At 44.4% G+C, this 22917-nt stretch overlaps 1 protein-coding gene across 1 annotated transcript; it reads right to left on the bottom strand.

Moving 5' to 3' along the window:
• Positions 1-17106: 17106 nt before the first annotated feature.
• Positions 17107-18873, bottom strand: LOC130738772 (uncharacterized). Its single transcript, XM_057590923.1, has 2 exons — positions 17671-18873; positions 17107-17559 (listed from the first exon to the last, which is right to left on the bottom strand). Exons 1-2 carry the CDS (start codon positions 18871-18873, stop codon positions 17107-17109), a joined length of 1656 nt encoding a protein of 551 aa, XP_057446906.1.
• Between the last annotated feature and the right edge of the window lie 4044 nt (positions 18874-22917).

Raw genomic sequence — 22917 nt, 5'->3', positions numbered from 1 at the left:
TTACCTTTTGTTCTAATTTGTGTTAATTGGGACCCGCCATCAAATTGGAGCCCAATTTAGACGACCTTGGCTGACGTGGCCTCATTAATTAACATGTCACTGATGTCTGACACACATGGATTATAATTTACTTAAAAAAATAAAAATGAATATTAAAAAACAAAAAACACAAAAATATTTTTATATTTTCTTTTAAATTTTCTATTTGCTTCTTTCCTCTTCATGTTTCTTCTTTTTATTCATTATCATCTTCTTCCCCACCCACAACCCCAACCCCGACTCAAGCCTGACTCAAGCCACCACCCCCAACCCAATCCCATATAGAAGGGGTTACCAGCAAGTAACGCCCAAAGACTAACGGCTTTAAATTGGGCTCCAATTTGATGGCGGGACCTTGAAGAAGAGGTATTGGTCTTATAACGTTAGTGGACTGGGCGAGCCCCTAGAGGGGCGACGCTCAGGGTTCAGCCCGCTCAAGGGCGAAAGCCTGGCCTCAAGTTGGGCCTCAACTTAGGATGCCCAATTGGCCCAATAGGTAGTGCCCAAGCTCTATAAATAGGAGGTAGTTACCAATTGTAAGGGACTCTGAGAGCTCATTTGATAAAATAACATATGAAATTCAGCACTCTCTCTCTCTCATTCTCTTTCTCCCTCTAGCACATTCTTCCACTCACTAGGTACTATCCCTCCCTTTAATGTTCATTCCAAGAACATTTGGCCCCGTCTGTGGGGATCGATAAACTTTCTACTCCCGTTCACGTGGATTGATTGTGCAAGAGGCTATTTCTGATTACGATTAGGCGATTCTACAGTTTTTCGATTCTGATTCTGTGACCAGCGTTCGTTTTCCGATCGAGTTTGTGTCATTCCTGGTTTAGATGGAGACTCGACGCAGGAAGCAACATCGTTCGCCGGTGCGACAGCAAATCTCGCCGCCTCGACGGCCTCAGCGAGTTGTCTTGGATTCTCCGATGCGAACAGCGGGAGTACAGGCTACACGCACTTCTTTTCCGCCTTCTCCTCCTCCATCACCACCACCTCCTCCATCGCCTTCGCAGATCGGATCTCCGGAGCGCTCACCGGAGAATTCACCTACTCCGGAGCGACAACCGGCAGTGACGCAGGAGGAATGGCGACATATGATGCGCAGCATTGGCGACATCCAGCAGCGGAATGAGCATTTACAAGCTCAGTTGGATTTCTACCGCCGCGAGCAACAAGACGATGGAGGCAGAGAAGCGGATTCCGTAGCTGAGTTCCGTCCATTCTCGGAGGACGTTGAGAATGTGGCGATTCCAGATAATATGAAAATGTTGGTTCTAGATTCTTACAGCGGGGATTCTGACCCGAAGGATCATCTTCTGTATTTCAACACGAAGATGGTGATAATTGCGGCATCAGATGCGATGAAGTGCAGGATGTTTCCATCGACTTTCAAATCGACGGCGATGGCGTGGTTCACAACTTTGCCGCGCGGATCGATTTCAAATTTCAAAGACTTCTCATCCAAGTTTCTAGTACAGTTCTCGGCGAATAAGAATCAGCAGGTACAGCGCTGCATCGGTCAAGGTAGAGGATGAGGAGCCTCGAGCTTGTGCTCTAGCATTCAAGAATGGTTTGTTACCGGGAAGGTTGAACAGCAAGTTGACACGCAAGCCTGCACGTTCAATGGAAGAGATGCGTGCTCGCGCTAGCACTTATATTCTTGATGAGGAGGACGACGCTTTCAAAAGATAGCGCGTGAAACTGGAAAAAGGCGACACGTCACCCACGCGCGCGAAAAGAGATAAGTATGGCGAAGGCAAGGGGGATGGCATGCGGCAGCGAGAGGATAAAGGAAAGGCAGTGGTAAAACCGTCCAGGGAACAGTTGTATCCACGGCGCGATGATTATGAACAGCGCCGGCCTTGGCAATCTAAGTCTCATCGCCAGCGGGACGAGACTGACATGGTGATGAATACCAATTTAACAGATATGCTCCGCGAGGCGAGAGACGCACATCTAGTGGATGAGCCAGAAGCCCCAAAATATCAACCACGAGACGCCAATCCCAAGAAGTGGTGTGAATACCATCGGTCCATCGGGCATGACACGAACAACTGTTGGACTTTGCAGCGGGAGATTGACAAGTTGATTCGTGCGGGACACTTCATGCGCGATGGGCGAGGAGACGAGCGTCACGGCGATGAACGTCAGGACAATCGTTCCGGTGCTGGACAATATCGAGGAAATCGCCAAAGGGAGTGGCGCTACAACTCAGGCGGCGCTTGGGCGGAGACAAGGGAAAAGAGGCTCAACAGGAAGTAGACAAGTTGCTGGCGGCGGAATTCATCAGGGAGGTGAAATATCCGACGTGGTTGGCGAACGTCGTGATGGTGAAGAAGGCGAATGGAAAATGGCGAATGTGCGTGGATTACACGGACTTAAACAAGGCATGCCCAAAGGATTCTTATCCCCTTCCCAGCATTGATAGCCTCGTTGATGGTGCCTCGGGTAACGAACTGCTTAGCTTGATGGATGCTTACTCTGGTTATCATCAAATCCGCATGCACCCGACAGATGAGGACAAAACAGCTTTCATGGCCGCCAGAGTCAACTATTGCTATCGCACCATGCCGTTTGGATTAAAGAATGCTGGGGCGACCTACCAAAGATTGATGGATAGGGTTTTTGCTGGGCAGGTTGGGAGAAATATGGAAGTTTATGTTGATGATATGATCGTTAAATCAGCGCGTGGCTTGGACCATCATCAAGATCTGGAAGAAGCATTTGGCGAGATAAGGAAGCACAATATGCGCCTCAACCCGGAGAAATGTTCTTTTGGTATTCAAGGCGGCAAGTTTTTAGGCTTCATGATCACGTCCAGAGGAATAGAGATAAACCCAGATAAATGCAAGGCGATTCAGCAGATGATAAGCCCCTCTAATGTGAAAGAGGTCCAACGTTTAACAGGGCGAATAGCAGCTTTATCTCGATTTCTTCCTAAGTCTGGTGATAGATCCTCCCCTTTTTTCAAGTGTCTTCGAAAAAATGCTGCATTTGAGTGGACGATGGAGTGTGAAGAAGCTTTTGGTCGCCTCAAGGAACTCCTGTCATCACCGCCAATCTTGTCAAAACCAATGCAGGGACACCCGCTGCACTTGTATTTTGCTGTGAGTGATAGTGCTCTGAGTTCTGTGATACTGCAGGAAATAGATGGCGAGCAGCGAATTGTTTATTTTGTTAGCCACACACTCCAAGGCGCAGAGATCAGATACCAGAAGATTGAAAAGGCGGCACTGGCGGTCCTTGTCACCGCCCGGCGGTTGAGACCTTATTTTCAGAGCTTTCCAGTGAAGGTGCAGACGGATTTGCCTCTGAGACAAGTGTTACAAAAGCCGGATTTGTCAGGTAGATTAGTCGCCTGGTCGGTTGAATTATCTGAATATGGGTTACAATATGATAAGCGAGGCACAGTTGGCGCACAGTCACTGCCTGATTTTGTGGTGGAGTTGACCCCAGACCTGGTTGAAAGAGTGGACACCCAGTGGACTCTCTTTGTAGATGGATCCTCCAATAGCAGTGGCAGTGGCGCGGGAGTAACGTTGGAAGGACCAGGAGATCTAGTATTGGAGCAATCGCTGAAATTTGAGTTCAAGGCAACAAACAACCAGGCAGAATACGAAGCTCTCATTGCCGGATTGAAGTTGGCGCTTGAAGTAAAAATCGGAAGGTTGTTGATAAGAACGGACTCGCAGTTGGTAGAGAGTCAAGTGAAGGGAACTTTCCAGGTCAAGGATCCCAATCTGATCAAATACCTTGAGCGAGTGCGATATTTGATGATACTTTTTCAAGAAGTTGTGGTAGAGTATGTTCTTCGAGCAAAAAATCAGCGAGCGGACGCGTTGGCCAAATTGGCGAGCACACGGAAGCCCGACAACAACAAAAGTGTGATTCAGGAAACGCTAGCGTGCCCCAGCATTGAAGGTGAGCTCATAGCATGTGTGAACAGAGGGGCGACGTGGATGGGACCCATATTATCTATCTTGGCGGGGGACCCGACGGAAGTGGAGCAGTGCACGAAGGAGCAACGGCGAGAGGCGAGCCACTATACTCTCATTGACGGACATTTGTATCGCCGTGGTTTTTCGACGCCGCTGTTAAAGTGTGTGCCGCCAGAGAAATATGAGGCGATAATGTCTGAGGTGCATGAAGGAGTATGTGCAAGCCACATCGGGGGAAGGTCTTTGGCCTGTAAGGTGTTAAGGGCGGGGTTCTACTGGCCCACCCTCAGAAAGGATTGTATGGACTTTGTGAAGCGGTGTAAAAAATGTCAAGTGTTTGCGGATTTGTCCAAGGCACCGCCAAAGGAACTGGTAACAATGAGCGCCCCATGGCCTTTCGCCATGTGGGGTGTGGATTTGGTAGGACCATTTCCGATCGCCAGGTCGCAGAAGAAGTTTATATTAGTGGCGGTGGACTACTTTACTAAATGGATTGAAGCTGAGCCCCTAGCCAAAATAACCTCTGCAAAAATAGTTAACTTTTACTGGAAGCGCATTGTTTGCAGGTTCGGGATCCCAAGGGCAATCGTATCCGACAACGGGACCCAGTTTTCAAGCAACCACACAAGGGAATTTTGCAAGGAAATGGGTATACAGATGAGGTTCGCCTCTGTGGAGCATCCGCAAATGAACGGACAAGTAGAATCTGCAAACAGGGTGATTCTGCGCGGATTAAGGCGACGGCTTGAGGAAGCTAAGGGAGCCTGGCTGGATGAACTCCCTGTGGTACTATGGTCGTACAACACCACTGAGCAATCTACTACAAGAGAAACTCCCTTTAGGATGACCTATGGGGTAGATGCTATGTTGCCGGTGGAGATTGACAATTTCACATGGCGGACTCAGCTGGATTTTGAGGGCGAGAATCAAGCCAATATGGCGATGGAGTTGGATCTTTTGTCTAAAACGCGTGACGAGGCGCACATTCGAGAGACGACGATGAAGCAGCGCGTGGCCGCCAAGTACAATAGCAGGGTTCGCGTCCGGGATATGCAAGTTGGCGATTTGGTCCTCAAGTGGCGATCGGGAACCCCAGGAAACAAGCTGACTCCGAACTGGGAAGGTCCCTACCGCATTGTCAAAGTTTTTGGTAGAGGGGCCTATCACTTGGAAGAGCTTGATGGAAGGCGACTACCCAGGTCATTCAACGGTTTGAGCCTGCGCTATTATTACAGTTGATCGTGGACGAGAAAGCTGGAAAGGTGGAAAGCTCCAAGGAAGAACTTCTGATGAACAAGATGAATTCTCCAAAGTTAGATGTCTTCAATTTCTCTAAAAATATCTCCAAACTCTCCAAAGTATCGCCATGACAAAAGCGTGCTCTTTTTCAATAAAACGAAAATTCATGAAATTCATGTCCAAAGATTCCAGGGATTCCCTGACGATCGGAATTGCCGATCGATGTAAAGAATTACGGCGATCACTAGGTGGGACAAGCTTGATCCCCAAAGGGGCTTGCTGGAACCCTGAAGGTGGCGGCGATTCCACAAATGGCCTTTGACGCCTGGGAATCTCCCCCCGGAAAGTCTGATGTGATCGCCGGTCCCGTAAACGATGTGCTGGGTAAGTCTCGCCAGAATACGACGAGCGCCGTTAACTAGGCAAAAGTCTTGGGACCCCCAAATGGCCATTGGGACCCAAGCATTGTAAGCCCCGAGCGGGCAAAGCCCCGGGCGAAGCCCTCAAGAATGGAGGCCATTTATCCCTTTGTGGAAAATGTTTAAAGTCTTGACGGAGAAATGTCAAGCAATAAGCCCTAGTAAAAATTAATGCACGAAATCGTTAGGCGTAATTCAATTACATGACGCGTGAAAAATAGAGCAAGATATAAGGTCGGCGAATGAATAAGGTGGAAGGCGAGTGCTTGGTCACTCAGGATGTTGAGTATTTTATTACTCCGGTGCGTCGGGGCGTTTAACTATGAAATTCATTCTTAAATTTTTTAACAATAAGAATGCGGCGATTTACGAAGGGGCGACAAAAAGATTTACGGCGAAAGCAATCATTCAACAAGTGTCATAGGCAATATCGGCGGCTTGTTCCCTCGCCACCGTGAAATCCAAACACCTCGCCACCATGAAGACTAAACGCCATCGCCTAACAAGCGATGGCGCCAATGAAGTTTAGCCGCCTGCCAAGGGCATCGCCAGCCAACACTTGGATGATCAGTACATGGTTAACGCCTGCCGCCTAGCCCGCCGACGAAAGACGCTCGCCTACTCCAGCTAATCGTCAGTGCAAAGCGATCGTTCCCGCCGCCTGCGGACCTATGGGCTTGCCGGTTTGGGTTGCTCGCCAAGACCAGTGGACTGGGCGACTAAAGATGCTTGTTTCCTTTCGCTTACGCCATGTCGGCGACGTAGTTTTCTTCTTTTTTCCCTCAAGCCATGTTGGCAGCTTAGATTCCAGCACGCCATAGGATGCATGTAAGAGCATTTAAAAGACACACTTAGCTCTCATACTTCGAGCTCGGTGTCTTGTGGACTAGTGGACTGGGCAAGCCCCTAGAGGGGCGACGCCTAGGGTTCAGCCCGCCCAAGGGTGAGAGCCTGGCCTCAAGTTGGGCCTCAACTTAGGAGGCCCAATTGGCCCAATAGGTAGTTCCCAAGCTCTATAAATAGGAGGTAGTTACCAATTGTAAGGGACTCTGAGAGCTCATTTGATAAAATAACATATGAAATTCAGCACTCTCTCTCTCTCATTCTCTTTCTCCCTCTAGCACATTCTTCCACTCACTAGGTACTATCCCTCCCTTTAATGTTCATTCCAAGAACAGTTAGGCATGATTTTGATGATCACAACATTACAAAGAAGAAAAAGAGTTGAAGACCTCTAGTTAGAGGAATGAAGATTATAATAGCTAGATTTATTGCTTTCTTTATTGCTTTATAAATAGGTTTTTAATTATTAGGAAGAACACCTAAGTTCGTTAGTTAAAAGACTCTCTAAATCTCTGAAATGTGTTTAATATGAACTTAAATGCTTTCATAGTTAAAAGCGTTAGAAACCCCAGAAAAAAGTGGTTTTAAAAGTGTTTTTAAGTGTTTTTCATAGTGCAAACAATAAGCCTGGGTAATGGATTACCATATTTGGGTAACAGATTACAGAGCTGAAACGGTGCCCTGTGGTAATTGATTGCAAGTAGTGGGAAATCAATTACCCGACGTGTTTTCAACAAAAACACTTTCTTATCTCTCTTGGGTCAGTTCAGAAGTGATACCCAAGTGTATGAGGAGTTTGGTGCGAATATATAAGGTTTTTTCACTCTCATAAACACAACGCAATACACTTTTACATGAGATTAGAGATTTGAGAGCTAATTTTCAAAGGGATTCAAGGTATTATTCATTTTTGGTCTTCTCTCTCAATTGATTGGGGATGAACACCATTTTTGCCTGCATATTTCTTCTTCTTTATTGATCAATTCAAGGGTTTAATTGTGCACTATAGGGTTTGGTGTGTGGAAGAGAAAGTAGGGTTCTTGTTCTTAGTTGATTATTAGGATTCAAGGTTATTGGTGTAATTGCTTTGGTATCTTATCATAGTGGAACAAATCTCATATGTCATGGGACTTGATGTAGCCTCATCCGAACAATTGAGGTGAACCAAGAGAACTCTCTGGTGTGATCTTCTCAACCCCCGTCTCTTTAATTTCTGCAATTCGGGTTCTTAGAATTCTTGAATGAACTAATATTTGGGTTTAAAGTAGTTATAACTGTAAATGATGACAATAAATGAACGTTGGCCTGGTGGTTTTGCTCACTCAAGTTTAGCGGGTGTGTGGGCTCGAATTGGACCAACACCATTTTGTTTTCATTTTTAAACTTTTTAATTTTTAAATTTAAAAGTGAAACGGTGCATGACAGGAATCGAACTCAGATCCTGCATTAAAGACGAGTAGCACATTGCCACTGAACCAGCCATAAATTATCTTTTATTGTTGATATTGTCGTTAGATATTTATGTGAAACATAAATTCCATAATTTTTTTTTGATGGTCAAATTCCATAACTTGTATATTATGAAGAAAGTAAAATAAATATTTTGCACTTTGTATGAAATTATTAAAATTAGGATGAATGTAATTCTTATATTTTCTGATTGTTTATTTATGAAATATTTATATTTTGGAATTATATTATGATAGATTTATTAATCACTAAAGTGATTATATCTTTATGTTTGTTTAATTTTGAATTTTATGATTACATTTCATTTATTTGGAGTAATATTCTGATTGATTTGTTAATCATCAAAGTGGTCAAATCTTTATGTTTAGTTAACTCCAAATTATATAGTTGTTGTTTATTTACTCATAACTTTGATGCTATAAATGATATGAAAATAATTGGTTTATAAGTAAATTGAAGTTCATTATTATAGGACAGTTAATGATTGCCCAAAGGTTGATCGTTTGTTCTTATATTCAATGAGCATGAATACTGGTAGTGTGGCTATACTATTAGTTATATTTATTATACATCCAAAGATAGTAAATGTTTCAAGTGGATGCATGTGTCATTGTCAAACTAAGTAAATTTCCATAAGCATCATTATGTCTAGTATTGTATATTGATGGATTCTCAAAGGTGAAAATTAATAAATATTTATGAAATAGTCTGAATTTATTTAGCATGTTTTTATGTAACTCAAAGTCTTGATATTTTTCAAATTTGTACCATTTATAGTACTTGTTGCTTTACATTCGCAATCCTCATTTGTTCCAATTTTTCAATGGACTTATCTTCTCTAGATTAAGTGAACAATCCAATTTTATCTTGATGACATGAAATTGGATTTATCTTAGAGAAGAGAAAACAAGTACTATTATTAATATGAAAACTGAAGAATAGAAACACCATTATAAAAATTGGGAAATGTTAAAGTCTAATGTATATGTGAATGAGTAAAGTTAGCAACATTAAATATGCTCTTAACTGAAAGTGTTAAAGAAATGTTGAAGTTTGTGGAAGAGCGCTTGCAAACTACAAATAAGTCTCTTGCTGAGACAATAATGAGTACTTTGACCATCATTAAATTTGACGGCTCATGTACTATGTATGAATATGTCATTGAAATGACAAACATTGCAACAAGACTTAAGACATTGAAAATGGATGTGGATGAGAATGTCCTTGACCGTAGTCCGAGTATGATTCTTTCCAAATGAACTATACACCATGAAAGATAAATGGAATGTGCATGAAATGCATAGTATGCTACTTCAAGAAGAAATCAAAATTAAGAGTCAAGGAAATGATTTCATCGATTATGTTAACCATGATTGCTTGGTGAATGTGATGCTTAGTGGCATAAACGTCTGGAACGTGTTTCTAAAGAAAGAATCAAAAGATTAGTAAAGAATGAAGTCCCTCAGGAATTAGATTTTACTAATTTGAATGTATGCGTGGAATGTATTAAAGGTAAATAAACAAAACACACATAAAGAAAGAAGCCACAAGAAGCAACCTTTTTGTTCCATCATGAACATTGAGATGAGGTATAGTATCTACGGTGCGAGGAACGTGATGTGAGATTCCTAGAGAGAATGAGAGCGTAACTGCTTAGAGAGAGAAAATAACTGAATTTCTTAGCTTGTTATTTCTCAAATGAGCTCCAAGTCCTTTACATTTGGTATCCTTCCCCTATTTATAGTTGGGGGAGTTGGGCCTAGCGCCTCTAAATCATCCTAATGGGCCAGCTGGGCTTTCGGGACAAAGGCCCAAGTCCCTGATGCGCTCCTTGCCTTAGGCCAGTGCCCCTGGGCGAGGGACCCTGGGGTCTCGCCCAGTCCACAAGTCCAAAAGACACCGAGCTCGAAGCATGAGAGCTAAGTGTGTCTTTAAACAAAAGAGACAAGGCGATGGACGTAAGAAGCTAACTAATGCTAAGCATAAGGTACGGAAGTAAAGAACAATTGCCAACATGGCTTGGTAATTTAAAATTTTAAACGCCTCATCATGTTCCCTTGGTGGCTTGAGTCCACAAGCGAGCTTGCAGCGATGATGCTAGATTTACTCGCCCCGCCATAGTCCCGCACGTGCCCTGAGCCGTAACTTTTGACATGTGCCGAGCCTGCGCCACGCGTTGCGCCCTGAAGTGACATAAAGGTCAGCAAATCCAGGGAATCTCAACCACTACCTTTGAAACGTCCCTTCGAATCGTGGTAAATCCTGACAATTTGAATTTAAACCAATAAGCTTCAACTGTTGTAACTTTTCATTTAATGCGCTACATTCGTGTCCCGATATTCGCGCCGCACTCCCTTGAGTGATCATTCCACTTTTGCCATGATGAGACACGATTCCCCAACCGCTACTTATCCCAACTTTTAAAATCTCCTTCCCTTACTCATTCACCACCTCTAGAATTCCTACAATCTGCTGAAATTGAGAAACTAGCACCCTCTTCCTTCTAGCAAAAATGACTCCCCAACGCCGAACCAAAGGATCCTCTCGATCCCGCAGCGCCGCTCCCGCATCTCCTTCTCCCATTAACCCTCCCCCCTCCGGGGGCTTTCCTCTTACTGAAGATGAAAAGAACGCTTTCTGGCACAAAATTTTCGCCACCCTACCCCAGTCCATAACTCAAGACCCCACTCAGGAGGGCATATGCCAACCCTCTGAGCAGTCCACTGACAAGTCTATCGCCGAGACGATCCGCTAGGCTGGCGGACTCTGCCACGAGAAATCCCTTGAAGATGTCCTCATCACCGGTCGGGGCTTGGAAATCAGCCGCCCCTGGCAGCACCGCACGATCGAACAAGGCGTGAAGCAACCCCATTTCTTTTATGTTTACGAGTACCTCTTCCTCGACCTGGGGATCAAACTACCCTTCTCCCCCTTCGCCTGCCAGGTTATGAGGGAAGTCAATGTAGCCCCAAGCCAACTTCATCTGAACGCTTGGGCCTTCTCTACGACGCCGTTGGTCTTGAAGCAAAAACCTCCCTTTTTTTCTACTTCTACGGCGTGGAGCCAAAATCCTTGAAGACCCCGACTCCTGGGTGGATCTCTCTGAAATCTCGTACGGGCCGTAAGCGCCTCTACCCTTACAAGAGCAACATCAAGAAGGGACTCGGGTGTCTGTATTTCCGCATACTCGTACACCCTACCTACCCTGAAGCTTTCACCCGCCGGGACGGGACCGCTCTGTTCCCTTTTGTAAGACCCAAGATTTTAGAATTAAATAAATAATTAATTTCCAACTCACGCATAGTATTTTGTGTAAGCGTGAGGGAAACTTGACTCGTGTTTAATGTTTGGATTAGCGTTATGAAGAAGAAAGTTCAGGAAATGGTTAAGAATAGTTATATAGTCGCTATAGGTTATAGCACGAGTTTCATTCACTTCCGCCTTAGGGCGAAAACGTTAGTAAAGGGCTAATTTGCTCTTAAAGCACTGTAGAAACGATATTCAAAAATATTCAAAGGAATATAAGAATTTCTCTTATTCCTTTCCACGACAAGTGTTTCGACACGAAACCCTGGAATGTACGAATGATCGATTTCGATTCTCGGAGGTTTGCCGAAACTGAATCCCTGATAGCTCAAGAACCCTAAAGTAAACTGTCGATGAAGACTTTTTATATTCGGAGCTTCAAATGAAGATTCCACATGCATACACCCATTTCTTTCGATGTTTCCAATCTTTCTTTAGAAGGAAGTTTTGTCATCCGACATCAACTGCAAAAAGTAACTTTTCGGGTTAAATCGATTAACACCGTTAGTGAATCGTTTGCTTAAATTCTGAGAAACCTGTTTCGAGTTCTGGAATTCTGGCGCCGGATTCTATCTTATAATTCACAGAGGAATGTGCAGGAAAAATCAGAATCGCGAAATTTTCATTTTCTCGCGTTTACCATCTCCTATAAATAGGAGAAAAACTCAAAAATCCTCACCCTTCACCCACCAAACCCACGAGCTTCAAGGAGAGAAAGGGAGGAGAGCTTTTCGCCGATTCTTGTCTGATCGTCGCTCTGTTCGTTGCTACGTGTAGGCCTCGAGGTACTGATGCTTTTCCTTACCTCTGATCGTAAATTCTGTCGCTTTTCTCTATGTCTTTCTGTGCTCAAAGTTTTGAGCTTTTTGTAAAACTATCCAAATAACTTGATTTCTCTGTCTAAACTTATTCCCTGCATGCCCAAGAACATGTTTAGCGGATTACATTTCACCGAATCTCGTCGAATCGCCGCAGAGCTTCAATTCTGCTCAAATACCCCTTTTTATGCTGAGGTTCCGCTTTTTGAATCAAAAACTCTCGAATGAGCTTAGCATCAGTAGGATTAGTGGTCATAAACGTCGTGGGTATCGACCTCATCCAATTTATTTTTCGAAATTCCGACTTTGAGTTTCCGAGCTAAAAATCTTGACCAAAATACCCCTGTTCGAGTTTTCGATCCGATAATTTTCTAAGAGCTTCCCTGGCCTAGATATCGCCTAAGAATACCTAGGAGTTGATTTAGATCGAAGAAAAAGTTCGGAAACCTTATTTTCTAAAGTGGCCGAAACTTAGTGTTATGGTACCTTGTCCAAAAATAATTTTTGGGTCTGTATGACCTGAGCTATAGCGTAACTCTTTCGACTGTCGAAATTTTGGCTTTGGTTTCGTGTCATTCCGAGTTCTGTAGCTCAAGTTATGCGCGTTTTAGCAAACAAAGTTCTGTTGTCAATTCGTGCCTAAATAGGAACTCTGAAGCTTTAAAAGCTTTCTTTCCGGTTTCGATTAGTGTTATTAGATTGATTACTTCTAGTAGGTCTTGTGTTGATGATTGTGTTTCCTTGTTCTAGGTTCGCAACTTCCATGCACAACTTCTACTCACGAAGGTAAGGGTAACTCAGTTTTAGAGCGTCTTTGAGTCTTGCCTGCTTTTATCGCACTGCCTGCGTTTGAGATGAAGATGTTTATATTGATTGGCATTGGATTATGATTATTATGCTGAACTGGGAAAATGTTTTCTGGAGGCTTCGGCCGAGTGAACTTATTGAGTCGTGTGTCTCCGTTTTCTGAGAGGCTTCGACCGTTTACTAGTTTCTGTCATTGAACTGAGTTGGTATGCAATTGAGTTGATTTATGTTCGTTGATAATAGGAATAACATGTGGTTACTCTGAATTGATCATTTGCTGGGCATTGTTGTTGACTGACTTGGCATATAAGCTTTGGTCCTTAAGTGGCAATGAGGTGGGTGTGGTCCCACATGATTGTCCCATCTTTCGAGGCGTTATAAAGTGGCAATGAGGTGGGTGTGGTCCTGCGGGATTGTCCCATCTTTCGAGATGTTCTAAAGTGGAGATGAGGTGGGTGTGGTCCCACGCGATTGTCCCGTCCGTAGTGGCGCTAAGTGGCGATGAGGTGGGTGTGGTCCCGCGTGATTGTCCCGTCTTGTGAGACGATATTGATCGATCCATTTTGGTAGAAGCATATAGTCGCATTATAGGACACTAACATTCGATCGTACTGATGTTTGATTTGATGCTATATTGTTCAATGAATCGTCATTTAACTTGATATATGCTATTAGTTTAATTATCACGTTATATGATTAAGTTCGAATAACATGTTTTCTCTTTCATATGTGGTAATGGCATGGAGTTAACCCTTTCTATTTGCTACTTGTTGTTTGGGCGCTTAACGCTATTAGGCGATGGAGATCCTTCCGCCGAAGCTCTAGTTGGAGATCGGGTTGTAGGCGGTGGAGTAGAGGTGTAAGAAGCAGCTTTACTTCTCTTATTGTGGACTATGTTTGAGTCTCCTTTTCTATATGAGAACTCTGTTATTAAAGCCTTGCTTCCGCCACTGTTAAAGTGCGCATGTTTATTCTGAACCTTACTTATGGTATTGTAAACTATTATTACTGTATATTGGGAAATAAGTTATTTAAATAAAGTTATGATGTGTTTCCAACCCTATGGTATTTAGTCATTTCCAAAAAAAAAATATACCCTTGGATTTTAGGGATTGCAGAATAGTCCTTAGACTTTGTTAGGTTACTTAATGTGATTCCTCAGTTGAGAAATTGGGGCGTTACACCTTTCTACTGGACCAAGAGTCCTCGTGATGTCCCGCAACTATCTGATACATCGCTGAGTGATGAAGATAAAGCCATCCTTGGCTTTTTTGCTGGGCTCCCCATCCTTGAGTGCTCTCAGTTGCTTGAAGCCGCTCGCAAGAACACCCTACGCTCACCTCTAGGAGGAATGAACTTCACCGAGGTCGCGCTCAAGCGCCCCCTAGCTGCTGAATCACTTGAGTTTCCTCCCATTTTCAATACTAACGAGGTCAAGAGGAAACGTGCTGTCGCGGATGCTGATGCCAAGGTCGCCGCCTCTCCTCAAAAGAAACGGACCAGAAAATCCGGTGCTGCCCCTTCTGAAACAGCCGTGGTGGCCCCAAACGTCACTGCCCTGAGGCTTGGCGATTCAATTCCTAACCCCATCCTTCCGCTGGAGATTGACGAGCCGGCTCCGACGTCCACCGACGATACGATCCAACCTTCCCCAACTAAAACCCCCGAAAATCCGAAAGGGTCGCCCTTGGCACAAATGAAGAAACGAGGGTCGCGACCCCCTCACCTCAAAAGTCAAAGAAGAAGAAAAGGAAAACCAAGAGACCCAGGGCTGGCGAAACATCTACCCCTCGCCAAGATCTGGAGGGCAGGGAAAAGCCAGACCCCATGGGCGATGCGGGGTACTCGCCCCTTCTTGAAGGAGTCATCGCCGATCAACATGCTTCTGAAGATGTTCCCTCGGGTGCTCCTCAAACAACCCTCTCCCCTATCCGTTCATGTCGCCAAGATGAGGCAAGCTCACCTAGGGTCTCTCCTGTTCCCACCATGATTGACGACAATGAAGACCAAATTCCCACTGCTTCGCTTCCGCTTCGTCATTCTTCCCCCGCCACTAGCCATCCGATTGGTGATGAGCAGACATGCTTTGTCCCACATCAGCTGCACTCCCCTGTTGACTTTATGCTAACCAACCCCTTCCTTGACAACATGAGAGGAGCTGAAACTCCCGACCTTGATGGGGTGGCGCGAGAAGCTATCTCGGGCATTTTGCGTGCGGGGTGCCTTTTTGCCAGGTTGTCGTAGGATTCAGCCACAGTTGCTGAAGTTGAAGAGCTCCGCCAGAGGGCTGAGGGTTACCGCCATGCCACACTCCAAGCGCACGACGAGCGTGACAAGTTGCTGACCCAAGTTGCGGCCCAAATGACTAAACTGAACAACTTGGGCATCGAGATGAGCCGTCGCGAGGAGGACTTGTCCGCTTTTGAAGAGAGAATGGAGGAGCTGGAGGGCGAGCGGGACGATTTGCAGCAGGAATTGAAGGCCAAGGCTGAGGCGATTGCCGCGGGCAGGGCTGCCTGCCTCGTCAAAGACAAAGAGATCGCGCTCCTTCAAAGTGAATTGGGGTCGACAAACGAATCTCTCGCCGAGGTGAAATCTGAATTAGAAACAAAAGCCAAAGCTATCGCGGACGCGGAATACCGTGCGGATTCTGAGGTCAGAACTCTCCTGGCATGGCTGGCGACCAGGGCTGCAGCCGATGCCGTGGAAGAGCGTGGTCGCGGTTTCTTGCTCGCCAAAGCTCAAGTCCAATATCTTTATGAGGGGATTGACCTCAGCGGGACGAGAGCTTTCAAGAAGGTCACCCCCCAGGGATTGGTCGGCCCGGACGATCCCCCGGGCTTCAATGCTGCATATTTTGCGGCTGGTGAAAACGCAAGAGAAGCAGAAAACGTTAGTGTAGTGTGAATATTTTGTATTGATTTTTCTTACCTTCTTTTTTTTGTTTTTTGAAATAATATCGTCCGACGTTATTTAATGAAAATTTGCTGTGGTTTCGTTTGCTTATTTTTCTCCTCGTTCGCGCCCTCGTGCTCTTTGGGCCTTGCATTTTGTGCTCGTGTAGCGATTTTGAATGTGTGCTAGTGAAACTAGGACTTTAGCTCAGCCTTGGGCTGAGGCTTTCTCCCCGCACCAATATTTCCCGTAAGAGCAGGTGCGGCCTCGCCGGTTTTATCCCGGCGAGGGCTTACGGTGCTAGGGACCCAATGACCACATAGGTTTACCCAGACTTATTCCTAGTTTTTGTTCTCGCCCAAATTTTGGGGAGGTCTCGTTTGCCCATATTTCGGGGAGACTTTTGGGATAAACTGCTTGCCCTTGGACAAGGAGCTTTCCCGCACACATCGCCAACGAGAGGTCAGCGATTCGCGCCAGACTTTCCGGAGCAATGCCCAGACATCAAGGTCGTGTTGGGATTGCCACCTTCAGGAAATTTTTCCCACCGGGCGAACGTGACATGTTAGTTGAGTTGCTATCTGGGTAGCAGTGGTTCGCGTCGGACTTTCCCGGAGTGATCCCTAGACATCAAGGTCGTGTTGGGATCGCCACCTTCGGGGATTTTTTCCCACCGAGCGACCGTCATATTGTAGTCCAGCTAGGAGTATTACTTGAGAATATCCTTTTGTATTTGATTTGTACAAATTTTACATTGGAGGGTTGCCTCATTAAAAAACTCCCGTGGCGAGAAAAAGAGTGCTTCTTTATTTTTGGTCCTAATTTTTTGTTTTGTTGTTGTGTCCCCGTTCCTGCTTCCTTTGCCGCGTCCTCGGCTCCGCTCTCCACACGCTTCCGCTCCCAACCCCTCGGGTCAAAGTATCATCCCCATCACCACATCTTTCGAGCCAGACGTGCTCGCTAGCCATTCGTCATTATTTCTGGGCTGGCTTCCTTCCATGCCCGCCTCGTGGTGGTGAGGAACTTCTCCCATCTTGCCCTTCTGCCTGTCGTGCTTGGACGTCCTTGGCTTGAAAACTACCGAACCCACAGGCTTCCAGTATTTTGACTCTCTTTTTGCTTTACCCGGGTGACGACTCACTGGTTTCCTTCTCCTCGCCTTCTTTCTGTCCTTGGACCACTCGCGCGCCTTATCGTCTCTTTTCTCGCCCCTGCCCTGCTGGACGATCCGCTGGTCCATTTCCTGAATCGTAATTCCCTTTCCCTTCTCCTCATCTTGCTGAAGAGGTCAAAGTTGTCCTCTACCAGCTTCTCTAAGCGTCTCTCCTAATTAACCGTGAGCCTGGGCTCGATCGCCAACACCCCCCTGTTGAATTTATACGCTTCTAAGTCTGCGATCACATTTGCCCAACGCTCCTCTGCTTGAGCATTCGTGAACTGTCCATCCTTACCCGTTCTGCCATCTACCCCGACCTGTCCTGCATTGCTCCTTGATCTTGCTATCTTCCTGTCAACTTCCTGCTTCAATCCCCCCGGCCTGCCCTGATTACCTTGGATGACCTCAACCTCATGACACCTGTGTCCCTCGCCAGCTCGTTTCTTTCCATAAAAGCTGAGATAGTTGTTGTAACATTCCCTCGCCCTCCTTTGATCAACTACAATCTTTCCCACCTTTCCACTTATCAGCGGATATTTCACCGCCATGTGTGCCGTCGAGATTAGTGCACAAAGGCGATTGAGTGTGTTCCTTCCAATGATGACGTTGTTGGATGCCACAACCTGCAATACAAGATACCTTACACAGAGTAGCTTAGTGTTATCGTCGATACTAAAGACTGTGTCCAGATCTACATATCCGCGTACCTAGACTTGCTCGCCCGAGAAGCATACCAATGTTCCTGTATAGGGCATCAAATCTTTGTCCGTCAATCCTAATTGATCAAAAACATCCCCATAAATGATGTCAGCGGAGCTCCCTTGGTCCAAAAGAACCCGCCGCACGTTAAAACTGTTGATCCTTATCATCACAACCACATGATCGTCTTTGTGTGTCCTGATCCCTTCAAAATCCGCCGACGATATCACAATATCTGGATGCCGGAAACCGAATGGAGTTTCGTACTGTTGCACTGATATCACTGTTCTCACGTGTCTTCGCCTCGCCGACGCTGTATCTCCGCCCCCGCCGAAGCCACCCGCGATTGTGTTTATTGTCCCAACTGGCGGCTCCCGCCTTCGGTCATCCTGCTGACGGCCACCTTTGTACCGGTTCCCTTGCTGCCGCTCTCCATTCCACCGATCGCCACGGTCGTTCATCTGCGATCGTCCCGCTCGAATGAGCCTCTCGATCTCGTTCTTCAGGGTAAAGCAATCTCCCGTGTCGTGACCTGCCGAGCGGTGGTACTCGCACCACTTTGTTTTATCCAACACAACTCGGGGCGGGTCGGCCTCTTTCTCGCCTTCCTCAACCGCGTGAGTTACCTTGACCTCTCGAAGCAACTCCGTCAGATGTGCGTTAAGACTCTTACCTGACTCCTCTCGCCGGCGAGGGTCGGCTTGATGCCACGATCTGCGGCGCTCAAAATTTTCTCTCTTAGGGTACAATGGCTCCTTCGTAGCTTTTTCCCCTATCCTCAGCTTCCTGTCTCGCTTTCTGCTGCCCTCTCCCCTCTCCTTATTCCGCTTAACTTCCGGCAAAGCGTCCCCTGGTTCGCCGTCCTTCTCCTTTTTCGCGCGCCTTCGCTTGAAAGCATCATCTTCCTCGTCCAGGATGTAGGTGTTTGCTCGCGTCTGGATCTTCGCCATGGACCGAGCCGGCTTGCGGCTCAACTTGCTGTTTAGCTTCCCCGGCTGCAACCCGTTCTTAAAGGCACGCGCACAGGCATGCGGCTCTGACTCCTCAATTTTGACTGATGCTGCGCTGAATCGTTTTACATACTGCTTCAGAGTCTCGCCCTCGGATTGGCGGACATTGTAGAGATCCTCAATTGTCACCTGCTTGGTTTTACTGGCGGAAAACTGGACGAGGAATTTTGATGAGAAGTCACGGAAATTAGTGATGGATCCTCGGGGTAGCGTGGTAAACCACGCCATGGCTGTGCCTTTGAACGTAGCTGGGAACATCCTGCACTTCACAGCGTCGGAAGCGGCACTGATCACCATTTTTGTGTTGAAATATAGCAGGTGCTCTTTGGGATCAACTTTCCCGCTGTATGTCTCAAGGACAATATTCTTCATGTTATCTGGTATGGCAACCTCCCTTACTACCGCTGAGAACGGTTCGAATTCAGACACGGCTTCCGCCTCGCGTTCCCCTTCATCCTGCTGCTTGGAACGATAATACTCTAGCTGTTCTTGCAAGTAATCGTTCCGCTGTCGTATATCATCAACACTACGGATCAAACGCCTCCAGTCTTGGCCAGAAATCGGTGCCTGAGGTGCCCCGCATTCTCCTCTCCCGAAGCTCCGGGTGAGTGCGCTGGTGATCTCTGCTGCTCCGGCGGAGAAGGTAACGGAGGCGTTGGAGAAAGAGGTGGAGGTGGTGGTGGTGGTGGTGGAGGAGGAGTTAACTGATCGGTTTCTTCACGGCGAACTTGCTCGCGTCGCGCCCTGCCTCTCACGTGACGTGGAGGCGAACCGCGCCGCCGCTCCTGATCTTCGTCGCGTCGTCGACGACGTGTTTCCATCGATCCTGATTGGTGAACCGAAGAACTTCAAGTGAAAAACTGAAAACTGAAGAAATTCACACAGAGAATCGGAATTCTCCAAATTCAATTACAATCCACGTAGTCCGGGAATCAAAATCTACCGTTTCCCACAGACGTCGCCAAATGTTCCATCATGAACATTGAGATGATGTATAGTACCTACTGTGCAAGGAACGTGATGTGAGATTCCTAGAGAGAATGAGAGCGTTGGGCCTAGCGCCTCTAAATCATCCTAATGGGCCAGCTGGGCCTTCGGGACAAAGGCTCAAGTCCTTGATGCGCTCCTTGCCTTAGGCTAGCGCCCCTGGGCGAGGGACCCTGGGGTCTCGCCCAGTCCACTTTTGATGTTGAATCTTTCACTAAGGAAAGATATTTTATCACTTTCATTGATGATTTTCACATTATGGATGTATCTATTTATTACATGATAAATCTCAAGCTGTAAATGCATTAGAGATTTATAATAATAAAGTTGAAAGGTAATTAGATAGAAAAGTGAAAATTGTAAGGTCTGATCGAGGTGGTGAGTATTATGGAAGATATGATGAAAGTGCATAGTATCCATTTCTGTTTTCTAAATCCATGAAATGCGTGACATATGTGTGCAATACACAATGTCGAGTACATCGAAACAAAAGTTGTATTAGAAAGGCGTAATAGAACCTTATTGGATATGGTTAGAAATATGTTAAGTAATTCATCTTTACCCATTTCATTGTGGACTTATGCTTATAAAGACTGTCATGTATTTATTAAATAAGGGTCCTAGTAAGGCAGTTTCAAAGACTCTTTTGAACTGTGGATAGGAAGGAAACCTAGTTTAAGGCAACTGCACGTTTGAGAAAGCCTGGCAGAAATTAGGATTGGTCCACAAGAAAAGAAATTGAAGGCAAGAACAACCGGTGATTATTTCATTGGTTGTTTTGTTTAGTCAAATGGGTATAGATTTTACTGTCCAAACCATACTTCAATAATTGTTGAAATTGAGAATACTAGGTTCATTAAGGATGGTGAAGTTAGTGGGAGTGAAACACCACACAAAGGTGAAATTCAAGAAATGAGAGTGCAAGTTTTATTAATTTTTGTCTCTAATAAAGTTGTTGTTCCTCATGTTATTAAACCGATTAATAATAATGTAGAACAACAAATAAATGACCCCACTACTCACAATGAAGTTGAAGTTATTGATCCTATAGTGAAAAACCCTCAACAATTAGCATTAAAGAAGATACGCTATTCTGATGATTTTGTGGTTTATCTTAAAGAGTCAATAATTGACTTAGGAATTGAAAATGACTCAGTAACACTTTCACAAGCCATAAAAGGTGATAATGCTGATAAGTGGTTAGATGTCATGAAAGATGAGTTAAAACCTATGAAATAGAATGAGGTTTGAGACTTTGTTGTGTTACCAGAAAGATGCAAAATAGTTAGTTGTAAGTACGTTCTTAAGACCAAACTTGAATCTTAAGGTAACATAGAACGTTATAAGGTCAGACTAGTTTCAAAAAGGATGACATTGAATTATTTCACCATTCTCTATGAATCATCTCTCTCAGAATTATCATGACATTTGTGACTCATTATTGTCTAGAGTTACATCATATGGATGTGAAAACTACCTTTCGATATGGGGATTTAGAGGAGAATTTCTATATGGATCAGCCAATGAGATTTATAGAGAAAGGAAAGAAACACATAATGTGTAAACATAAGAAGTCAATATATGGACTTAAATATGCTTCCTCATAATGGTGTCTTAAGTTTGATCATTATATTGTATCCTTTGGATTTAAGGAAAACATGGTTGATTGATATATATATATAGGAAAGGTCAGTGTGAGTAAGTTTATATTTTGGTTTTGTATGTTAATGATATCTTGCTTGCAAACTTAGTCTTTCAAGTGAGACTAAGAAGTTTTTTTTTGTAATTTCAAAACGAAAGATATGTGTATGAAAAGTTATGTGATATGAATAAAAGTATTCATGAATAGATCACAAGGATTTTTAGGCTTGTCTGATTAGAAACCATATATTACTTTTAGAGAGATTCAAAATGGATAAATATTCATAACCTCATGTTCCAAATCAGGAAGGAGAAAATTAAGTCTCATGGAATGTCTAGAGAATGATTTGGAACAGAATCATGTGGAGAAAATTTATTATGCATATGTAGTTGGGAGCTTAATGTATTCTCAGGTTGTAGGAGACCAGATTAGTTTTGCAGTTGAAATGTGTAAGACCCAGAAAAATTAAGCGTTTAACTAACTAATTATCTATCGGCTTAAGAGCGATAAGGGTTGTTAAGCTTAAGTTGATGTGGTTATTGTACTTTGCGTGTTTAATGTTTACATAAAATGATTGTATTATTATTAAGATAATCATTATTATTAGTTTCTTAAATAAATTAAAGAAATGTGAAAGAAAATAATAGTCACGTTAGTGACTAAGAGATGAATATGATTTTGAATAATATATAGAATATAATTTAAATTAACACTTGTTTCTTGATCACTTAAACTTGCTCAGAGTGATCTTAAATTATATCATAGAGTCCCTAATAATTTTTAGGATAATAATTCTTCATCATAGTATTTTTGTTTTATAGCTCTATAAATTAAATCCTACACTACCAAAATTCATATATATCTTCTTTTCTTTCTTTCCATTTCTGTTTTCGTTACTCCTAGTACATGTTCTGAAACAAATAAAATAAGGTTCTGCAAGTGAAAGTCGGTTCATGACTTTCTTCATGGTGAAGAAACTTCAGCAACTTGTACTTAATTACTGTCTACAAATACATGAAGGATTTGGCAGAAGATAAGGATGGGGAGAATTGCGTGGGTATGAGTGAGCTTTGGGAAAAAAAATATTAAACGAAGAAAGAGAATAGAGGTGCTGCACATGATGGTCAGAAAACAGAGCCAAATCATGGAATTTTTGGGACACTAAGCGATGATTTTAGAGCTTGCTTAGGGGACTTTACAACCGGTGGTTGCAGAGCATGATTCACCATCTTTTAGCAGCTTATTCATTGCTTTTAATCACTATGAGAAGGAAATGGAGGCTGTGAATTATTACCACCAACATCAAGCCGCTTCACTCTCTTTTCCCTCTTCATTCTCTACTCTTTTTCTTTTCTCCATCACCATCCTTGCATCTTTCTTCTCTGAACCTGTTTTGTGAGCTCCATGAGCATAGTTTGGAGCACCACCATGGGAAGGAGGAAGTGACAGCCGCGAGCTCTCTCCCTCTCCCCTCTTTTCCGATTACCTTTCCCGCCGCAAGAACCGTCGTGAACTTCATCTTCGCCGGCGACTCTTCGCCGAAAAATTTCCAGAACTTGATTTTGGTAAGCTCTCGACTTTCTATACTTGTTTCTAGCCTCATATCACTAAGGTTCTGAAGAAAATAATGTCCATTCTTATCT

This window comes from Lotus japonicus, chromosome 1 (genome assembly GCF_012489685.1).
Source record: "Lotus japonicus ecotype B-129 chromosome 1, LjGifu_v1.2".
Taxonomy (NCBI): domain Eukaryota; kingdom Viridiplantae; phylum Streptophyta; class Magnoliopsida; order Fabales; family Fabaceae; genus Lotus; species Lotus japonicus.
Note: the sequence above shows the minus strand (reverse complement) of the source record. Positions and strands in the feature narration are given on the sequence as shown.

Coding starts and splice junctions, on each gene's coding strand:
- LOC130738772 (XM_057590923.1), bottom strand. CDS start 18,873: ATGGCGTGGTTTACCACGCTACCCCGAGGATCCATCACTAATTTCCGT. Junction 17,560..17,670: donor TGCCCTATACAGGAACATTG/GTATGCTTCTCG, acceptor CTTGTATTGCAG/GTTGTGGCATCCAACAACGT.